General features: G+C 44.4%; 1 protein-coding gene across 1 annotated transcript in view; it reads left to right on the top strand.

Moving 5' to 3' along the window:
• The window catches only part of gnav1 (guanine nucleotide binding protein (G protein) alpha v1), a 32377-nt gene that overhangs the window by 6125 nt on the left and 16252 nt on the right, over positions 1 to 10000 (top strand). The window contains exons 3-4 of the mRNA XM_034299688.2: positions 6425 to 6517; positions 8922 to 9082. Of these exons, the coding sequence (XP_034155579.1) occupies positions 6425 to 6517; positions 8922 to 9082 (254 nt within the window). The remainder of the gene's footprint in view (positions 1 to 6424; positions 6518 to 8921; positions 9083 to 10000) is intronic.

Below are 10000 nucleotides of genomic sequence, written 5' to 3'. Positions count from 1 at the left end.
CGCCACTGATATAAAACTGGCTCTCATCACTTGTTAGCTAAGCATGAGGTTTAAAATTAACAAGCCATTTTGTTTAACTCGTATTTGACTAATCGTGATAGTTAAGCTCCGCCCACTCAAAGTGCGGGAGAGAAAATACTCAGAAGAAAACAAACCTCAAGATCCTGAACCTCAGAAGAAGGTACTTTTAAATCTCTTTTTTTTTTTTTTGCTGATACACTGCAAAAAGTATATCTTAGCAACTGAAAATGTCTTGAGAAACAAATAGTCAAAATGTTTCTAGTATTTTCCTGTTATATTTGATTACTGTAAAACAAATATATGATTATTGAACCTATTTCTAGACATTTTTACTCATTTCATGTTTGGAATAGTTTTGTTCTTTTGGCTTTTATTAAAATATTTAAAGCATTTATTTCTAAAACGAAGCAGAAGAATCTGCAACAGAGCCAGAACACTTAAAGCTTGAAATGTCTAAGAGCATCTAAAAACAGGCTGAATAATCTTCTTGCCTGCTCGCGTGATCAGATTCTCAGAAATGCAGAAGAACTCAAGCTCGGTGGAACTTTGTGGATGAGGAGGTTGTGTGTCTTCACCAGAAAATGAAAAGATTTTGACCCACTTGTGCGACTTGACGTTTTAAGTCGGACTTCACGCTACGTACCAGTGAACGTCCCAAACATACACACGCTGTTATTTTTAGTTATGCGGAATATTGGGAATAATCTTCTCATACTCGCTCACTAACGAGACTTGTTTTTCACCAGCGTTCCGTCCTCCATGTTTGTTTTTCTCACTTAAACCCAACTTGCAACCTGATTGGTCAGGAGATTAAAAAATAAAAAGTTTGTGATGTCATTTGACACTTTTCTGAACTGTGTTAAAAAAAACAGCTTTGTGTGTTCACTTTTCAAGCAGAAAGAAGTAATGAAAGCGTGACTGTTATACACACTTCCTTTTCGTCATGTTTTAGCCTCGTTATCAGATGAGCGCTCGACCTCGTCAACCTCGTCCTGTATGATTGGATTTACATAAGCTTGAATTTACATTTATGTGATCGTTAATTCACGTAAAATCCTGCCATCTTTGGGTTAATCCTAAACGCCTTTCTTTTAACTGCTAACGCTCACTACGTAGGGTATATCATAATGTCTTTGTAGTGCGCTACATGGCCAGTAGAGCGCCTTTTCAGCCACAGGGATCACAGGAGCGCTTGTATTTTTGTTGTATTTAATGGTTATGACGTTGACATTCTTTCAGTTTTGCCAAAGATAAAAGTATTGGCACCCTCCCCCCTTGTATACGTCGATCACCGACATTAAACTAAAGCTCGCCGCGTTTCGTGCTCAACCTGTGAAGAAGACAAGCGACAGAACTGTGCATATTTTAACGTTACATACGATACAGAGATTTTTACACGTTTTGAGTTTTCAGAATGAGTGCTGAATGGATCACAGCACTCCTCCACTCCTCCATCCTAGTTCCGTGATTCACATTCATACTCGTACTATCGTCATTAGCAAAGCGGTATCAGTTCCAGACTAGCGTTAATGCGTTTGGGAAACCGAGCCCCAGTCAGCTGTGCTTTGCTGGGAAAGCTGATGTGTTTGGCTCCGTCCCACATGTACGTTAATGATTAAGTGTGTGGCTTAAAGCTCGTTCCTCTGCATTCCTCATCCTCCAGAGGAATTTAACAATCGTCTGTTTTTTTCACATCTCGTGTTCTCATAATGACCGTTTACCGTCCTGGTGAACTTCAGATGGTTCGTCATAGTGCAGCAAAACCAAGCCCTGACCTTAAAGGGAAAACCAAAATAAAACTCTGAATTTAAAAAAAAAAAAAGAAGCATACACAGTTTTTTCTGCTACAAATCAGAACATGTCACTGTAATGGAAGATTATAGCCTCGAGTTTGGAGTTGTGCGCAGTAGGTCATTCAAACAGCGAGTTTATGTGAGTGCACCCTCTCAACAGGTGGTGATTTGGGACACAGCCTATATCTCATCAAACTTTCTTTGAGGTTCCGTCCCAATTCATTTATCCATCCCTCTTCAGTAAGCAGGGCAGAGTGGCGGCGAATCCCGAGTCTATCCTGGGAACGCCGTGTGTGAGGTCGGAATATAACCTGGATGGGACCCCAGTCCGTCACACACTCGTTCATGCCTAGGGGGAAAATTTAGACTCCCTAATCCACCCTCAGGTATGTTTTTGGACAGAACCCACACCACAACATGTGAAACTCCACGCAGCAACTCGAGCTCAGGGTCGAACCGAGGAACCCTGGAGCCGTGAGGCAGTAACAGTAACCGCTGTAACACCATGCCGCCTGCGGAGTGTGATTTTGGACATGTGACCTTCTCTGGCTCCGTCCCAAATTCTTGATAAATAGTGCATTGTCTTTAATCCAATGCCTTATGAGACATTTAGCTCCATCACAAATGACGTTTTTTCACAGAGAGTGATTTGAAACACAGCCATTAACTCGTTAAGCTGGTTCTGTTCAAAACGGCTCTCCCGTACACAGTGTACGTACGATGCAACAGAGTGACTCTGGACACAGCTCTTGGCTTAAAACCTGCTCCAGCTCTGTCCTAAATGGGTTTCCCATAGTGCACTGCTAACCTCAAGGTCAAACCAAATGTCTTTTCTAGTCATAAAGCCACGGCTTTTCTGGGAAAAATCAAATGACTCGTTGTGCTGAATGTGTCCCGAGTCTCCTTGAGGTTGATGATGTGTACCGCTATGCATGAAGCTGCTCATCTTAGTTTGCTCTCTTTCTCTCTCTCTGAGACACACACACACACACACACACACACACACACACACACACAGAGCGTAAGGGCCGTAATTATGGCTCGAGGCACAGGGTCATGGACTTTGAGTCAGTCTGTAATCAAAGCTTTGGCTTTCTTTAATTGCACAGTAAACTGGATCTGCACAACTACAGAAGGGTGTGGTTATGCACGTGTGTGTGTATATGTGCGTGTGTGTGTTTGCGTGAGAGTTACATATGCATATCGTGTGTGTGTGTGTGGCCTTTGTGTATGAGATCACCAGGGATCCGTTCTAACCTGTATATCTTGGGAGTGTTTCTTATCCGTCTTCCGTTTTCTTAATCTCTTCTTTCTTCTCCTGTTTAATCGCTTCATCACCGCATTTCTGTGCTGTAGCGTCTCTCACCTCCCACACACACTTCTGACACACACACAGGCCACGCCTCCTTCACTGAGACTGACACACACAGGCCACGCCTCCTTCACTGAGACTGACACACACAGGCCACGCCTCCTTCACTGGGACTGACACACACACACACACAGAGGCCACGCCTCCTTCACTGAGACTGACACACGCACACAGAGGCCACGCCTCCTTCACTGAGACTGACACACACACACACACACACACACACACAGAGGCCACGCCTCCTTCACTGAGACTGACACACACACGCACACACACAGAGGCCACGCCTCCTTCACTGAGACTGACACACACACAGGCTGTTTAATTGGTAATTTGATTATTTATATTGATGTATTTCCTTTTGAAAGAGGAGCTCAGAGTGATTGCGTGTTGAAGTGCATGACTGATTTACACAACAGCCAATAGCATTCGAGATACACCATGCCACACCCCCACCCAATCTAAACATCCCCGACTGTAGCTTAGCTAAATATGGAGAACAGGAGGAATTCTCACCTCCGCCTTCACCCACACCTGTCCACTGTAACCAGGAAGATATCCCAGATGACGAGATGACGAGTGTTTTTGGAGTTATGCTACACGTGTCTGACGCCTCCGAAAAGTCACATGATCACCAACTCATACAAACTCCGCCCTCTTCAACATGAATAAACTCCAAACACGTATTCTGGTCAGAAAACAGAGAGCAGGAAGACGCACAGACAAAAACCCACCGAAGAACCATGTTTACTGCTAACAAGCTGCTACTGTAGAGCAAGACACGCCCCCGGGGGGCGGGGCATATACCTTCTAGAGAGCAGCGCAAGACTGAAGAGTGATGAGTCATCAATAGTACTATAATATTATACTGCAGTATTAGTGTCCAAAACACTCTACACTTTAATAAGAGTGTGCTTTCTCTGTTTGACTGTTGATCAGAGTATGAGGACGTGATGATGAGAACCCGTCAGCCGTCACTCCCCCGAGGGTTAGCGTGTACCGTGCGACGGGTGAAGCCGAGCTCTCGGGTGGGAATTGGATCTGAAATCTCTGAAGTAGGGATCTGTGTAGAATGTGCCGCAGGGAAAGAGAGAGAGAGAGACATCGAGAGAGAGGATCTATAAGAGCAGATAAAATGGCTGAGCAATAAAAGCATTCCTCGGCTGTGGAGCAACACAGAGAGGCTTTTTTTTTTTTTTTAATAAGCACTCCATCTCCGAGCTCATCTCCCGTCCATCTGAACACAAACAGCACACGGGCCAGCTGCGTGTTTGTCTTGGACACACGGAGACACCGGGGTTCAGAAAAACAATCTCTCACCCTCCAGAGTCCACGCAGAGCCTAACGTTTTATCACTGTAAACAAAACACACACATTTATAAACGCGTGTGTGTGTGTGTGTATGTCGATATGTATGTACATGTTCCCTAATATGTTCCACAGGGTGTGTAAACTTACAGTGACGTGCGCATCATGTCTGAACAAACAGCCGCTTTCTCTGTACGCAGGAAAAACATTCCGACATTCCCAAGAATTCCTAACACAAGTTGATATTATAGTCAGGGGTCAAAGGTCAGAGCTGAGTGTGCAGTCTGGAGTTAATCTTTCCCTCATGCTGTGCCTGTTTTAACCCCAAACGATCTCGAGGGAGGAGGGAAACTATGTAGTGCACTACGGGTCAACGTGGAGTGATTTGGGACACAGTCCATATCTTAGTAGGTTTGGCAGCTTTTTAAAGAAGCTCTCTCTCTCTCTCTCTCTCTCTCTCTCTCTCTCTCTCTCTCTCTCTCTCTGTGTGTATCTGTTTTCTTTCTTTCACTTTGTCTCTCTCTGTCTCTCTCTCTGTATTTGTCTCTCTCTGTTCTTCTCTCTGTCTGGCTCTCTTTTCCTCTCTCTCTGTCTCTCTGTCCATCTCTGTCCATCTCTGTCTCTCTCTCTGTTCTTCTCTCTGTCTGGCTCTCTTTTCCTCTCTCTCTCTCTCTCTCTCTCTCTCGCTCTGTCTCTCTGTCCATCTCTGTCCATCTCTGTCTCTCTCTCTCTGTAACTGTCTCTCTCTGTTCTTCTCTCTGTTTGGCTCTCTTTTCCTCTCTCTCTCTCTCTCTGTCTCTCTGTCCATCTCTGTCTCTCTCTCTGTAACTGGCTCTCTTTTCCTCTCTCTCTCTCTCTTTGTCTCTCTCTCTCTCTCTCTCTCTCTCTCTCTTTGTCTCTCTCTCTCTCTCTCTCTCTCTCTCTCTCAGTGTATATGGGAGATATAACACACTTCTGTGTAAATAAGATGAGTGCGTGATACCCGTTGCACTGCGTGAGGTCTCAGCAGGGTGTAATTTGGGACGCGGCCCGTATCCCATCAGGCTTGGTGCTTTTACAGAGATGAGGTTAAAGGTGAACATGCAGATGTTGAGATTAAGCCTCTGATTACGTGAATAAGTGACGTCACAGGATCAGTTAATCTCCTGCGTGCTGGCCGTGAAGATAAGAGCCCAGAAGGGTGCCATTACTTTTCCTTAAGACAGTGACTGGAGACGAGCTGAAGTTTTGACATCGTGATTAGTGTGTGATGAATCGACAGCCTCCACACACCCACACACACACACACACACACGCGCACACACACACACACACGCCAGCACCTGTCTGATGTGATGATTTTCCTCCCTCACACACACACACACACACACACACACACACACACACCCTCAACAGCATCTGAGTAATATGAAGCATTTCTCTCTCTCTCTCTGTTTCTTTGTCTAAGTTTCTTTCTCTCTCTCTCTCTCTCTTTCTCTCTCTCTCTCTCTCTCTTTCTCCTTCTCTCTCTCTCTCATTACATTTTCTCTGGCTTCGGTCCCAAATGCCTCACTCTTTAACATATAGTCATCATGTAATGCTCTTACTGTAGTGTGTACGTTTTATGAACCGTGTCTCAGAGAGTGATTTTTAGAACACAGCCCATAGCTCATATCTATCTCTCTCTCTATCTCTCTCTCTATCTATCTCTCTATCTATCTATTTTGGACCTGTTCCACATGGATCTACTTCTTACTGAAGAGTGATTTGTGACGCAGCCCATAGCTCTTGATTTTTCCCCAAAACACATACAGTGCTCACTGCGGCACTTCGCTTGTGAGGTTTCAGTGCACTTCGTGGTTAAAGGTTGAATGAGTGTCTGAACAGGCAGTGATTTGGGACGCGCCCAGGAAGTGAAAAGGCGAGCTTACGAGTGTTTACTCTCTTCTAGCCGGCCGTGTTGGACAACCTGCTGACGTCGATGAAGTTTGTGCTGCATGGGATGGGCGTGCTACGGATCAACCTGGCCAACAGCAAGAACAAGGTCTCACGCACGCACACACACACACACACACACACACACACACACACACACACACACACACACACACACTTCATCATCATAACGTGCATTATTTCAGACAGTACAGTAAAAACGTTGTGGTTGTGTTTGTGTTCTGATGTTGAGAAATGAACAGAACGTTTATCTCACTAAAAACGATGATCACTAATTTACTCTCGCCTGATTGGCTGAACGGTGCAGGCTCATTTGCATAAAGATGAACCGTGAATCTGGAGCTGTGAGGAGAAAGAGCTGTTGGCCGTAACATCATGCAGCATTTTCATTAATATATCAGATTCATGATTCGCAATTTAACGCTAGGCATTACAACATTATCATGATTTAATTAAAGTTCTGTCTCTCCTGCACCTTCTTCGAGAATAACACACGCTACATCAGATTGGACGAGATAATGGAGGCACAGAAATGACTGCAACAAAAATGTCAAGTGTCCGTGTAGAATACGACCAACATTTATACGCGTTAAATAAATATGGAAGTAGAGCTGCGGTTTTTAACAGGTACACGAGGTGGCAGCAGCCGCACTGCTTGTCTCTCTCTCTCTCTCTCTCTCTCTCTCTCTCACTCACACACACACACACACACACACACACACAACCTATTGATCCCTCGCTTCTGGAAAACACCAGAGGTGCAGGAAAACATTTCACTTTATTTCCTTTTAGACTTTCAGGAAACACATGACGGGTTGCCAGGTTGTTCATAATGTGTGTGTGTGTGTATGTGTATATATATATATACTGTCAAAAAGTCTTGTTTTTTATATAAAAAATATCATTTTTATTTATTAAAATTTTAAAAAATATGTAAGAAGAAAAAAAAGCCTGTAAAAATGTACAATGCTTGAAGATTAGGTGCAAAAGTTTAATTTTGATCAATTCACCATCACGATATCTGCAGAACCGCCGAAAAGCGTATCGTGGTATCATTTATCATGTGTTGGTTTAAGACGGTTATATTAGTTTATTTAAATATTTAAATAACAAGAAGAAAAAGTATAAATTCTGTTCATGTTATCATTTTACAGTTTTAAAGATGTATATGACGATGCTGGCGATATCTCAGAAAAGTGTATTGCGTTAGAATTTATCACGATATGGATATTACATCATCACAGTGCGCAGCCCGACGCAGAACCCTGAGCGAGTCTGATCCTGGATAAAGCCTCGTTCCTCACCGTGATGAGCCGAGATGGATTAAAAAGCACATTAGCGCCTTAGCGCCAGACGTCACAGAGCGAAATATCAGAAAGCTGAAACATCAAGTCCAGCCTTTACATTAACACAAGGAGCTTCATGACTTTATCTCTCTCTCTCTCTCTCTCTCTCGCTTTCTATCGCTCTCTCTCTCTTTCTCACACTGTCTCTTTCTGTCTCTCTCTCTGTCTCACACTCTTTCTCTCTATCTCTCTTTCTATCTCTCTCTCGCACTCGCTCTCTGTCTCTCTTTCTCTGTCTCTTTTTCTCTCTTGCTCTCTCTCTCTCTCTCTCTCTCTCTCTCTCTCTCTCTCTCTTTCTATCGCTCTCTCTCGCACTCGCTCTCTGTCTCTCCCTCTCTGTCTCTGTCTCTTTTTCTCTCTTGCTCTCTCTCTCTCTGTCTCTTTTTCTCTCCTGCTCTCTCTCTCTCTCTCTCTCTCTGTCTCTCTCTCTCTCTGTCTCGCACTCTTTCTCTCTATCTCTCTCTTTCTATCTCTCTCTCTCTGTCTCTTTTTCTCTCTTGCTCTCTCTCTCTCTCTGTTGCTCTCTCTCTCTCTCTCTCTCTCTTTCTATCTCTCTCTTGCTCTTTTTCTCTCTTGCTCTCTCTCTCTCTCTCTGTCTCTCTCTTTCTATCTTTCTATCTCTCTCTCTTGCTCTCTCTCTCTTTCTCTCTCTCTGTCTCTCTCTCTTGCTCTTTTTCTCTCCTGCTCTCTCTCTCTCTCTCTCTCTCTCTCTCTTTCTCTCTCTCTGTCTCTGTCTCTCTCTCTTGCTCTTTTTCTCTCCTGCTCTCTCTCTCTCTCTCTCTGTCTCTCTCTCTCTCTCTCTCTCTCTCTCTCTCTCTCTCAGACGCGTGTGTTTTGCAGGTGCAGTTAAATGCTACATCACCGCTGTGTCATCTCGCTCCTTAAACACAAGTTGTGTAATTACCAGGCGGTTAGCATGCGCCGCGGTGGCTAATTACCGTGTGGTGGTGATAACGGTCATACAGATGGCTCTCTTTTTAAACAGATCCTCCCGCCTCCTCGCAGGCTTCGTCCTTTTAAAAGAAAATAATCTTTCATTTTGTGTGTTTAGGAAGCTGAAAATCTGACACTGTGTTTCTGCGGAGGCTGATGAACAAATTTTGTCTTTTGTGTATGTGTGTGTGTGTGTGTGTGTGTGTTGTGCAGGTCCACGCCCACTCCGTTCTGTCATGTGGGCGGTGCTTCGATGAAGAGCAGGTGCTCTTTCCATTCATAAGCCACGCCCTTTCCTGTCTGTGGGCGGATCAGGGGGTGCGGTCTGCGGCGGCGCGAGGCTACGAGTACGAACTCAACGACTCGGCGCTCTAGTGAGTAACACACACTTCAGCCACACACACACACACACTTCAGCCACACACACACACACACACACACACACACACACGTGTCATACACATTCCTATATACATACTGTTGATTTCATACCACAGCGCTGTCAAATTCTGGATTCTGATTGGTCAGGAGGTGTTGATTCATTTCCTGTAACAGCAGTTTATATGAATACGTTATCGTTTCTATAGCAACGGCTCATGACACAGATGCCGTTATACGAAAACTTCACGGTGGTAACAGTAACGTCACTGATTATTTTACTGTAACAGCGCCGCATATAAGTATTCACCCCCTCTTTTCTACATTCTGTAGTGTTGCACCTAGAATTAAAACGGACTGAAGTGGGATTTAATGTCATGATTCTATACAAAATAACCTCAGTCAAAAAATCAGTCTGCATAAATACATACATGGCCAAAAGTTTGTGCACCCCTGACCATCACATCACCCATATGTGCGTGTTGAACGTCTCATTCCAGATTTATTCCCTGTGTGTTTGCTGTTATAATAAGCTCCACTCTTCTGGGAAGCTTTCCACTAGATGTTGGAGCGTGGCTGTGGGGATTTGTGTTCATTCAGCTACAAGAGCATTAGTGAGGTCAGGCGCTGATGTTGGGTAAGGAGTCTCCAGTTCCAGTTCATCCCAAAGGTGTTCAGTGGGGTTGAGGTCAGGGCTCTGTGCAGGACACTCGAGTTCTTCCACTCCAACCTTCACACACCATGTCTTCATGGAGCTCGCTTTGTGCACAGGGGCATTGTCATGCTGGAACAGGTTTCAGTCTCTTAGTTCCAGTGAAGGGAAACTGTAATACAGAGACATTCTATACAAGTGTGTGCTTCCAACTTTGTGGTAACAGTTTGGTGAAGAAACACATGGGTGTGATGGTCAGGGG

This window comes from Pangasianodon hypophthalmus, chromosome 25 (genome assembly GCF_027358585.1).
Source record: "Pangasianodon hypophthalmus isolate fPanHyp1 chromosome 25, fPanHyp1.pri, whole genome shotgun sequence".
Classification (NCBI taxonomy): Eukaryota; Metazoa; Chordata; class Actinopteri; order Siluriformes; family Pangasiidae; genus Pangasianodon; species Pangasianodon hypophthalmus.
This window is presented reverse-complemented; position numbering and strand designations above follow the sequence as displayed.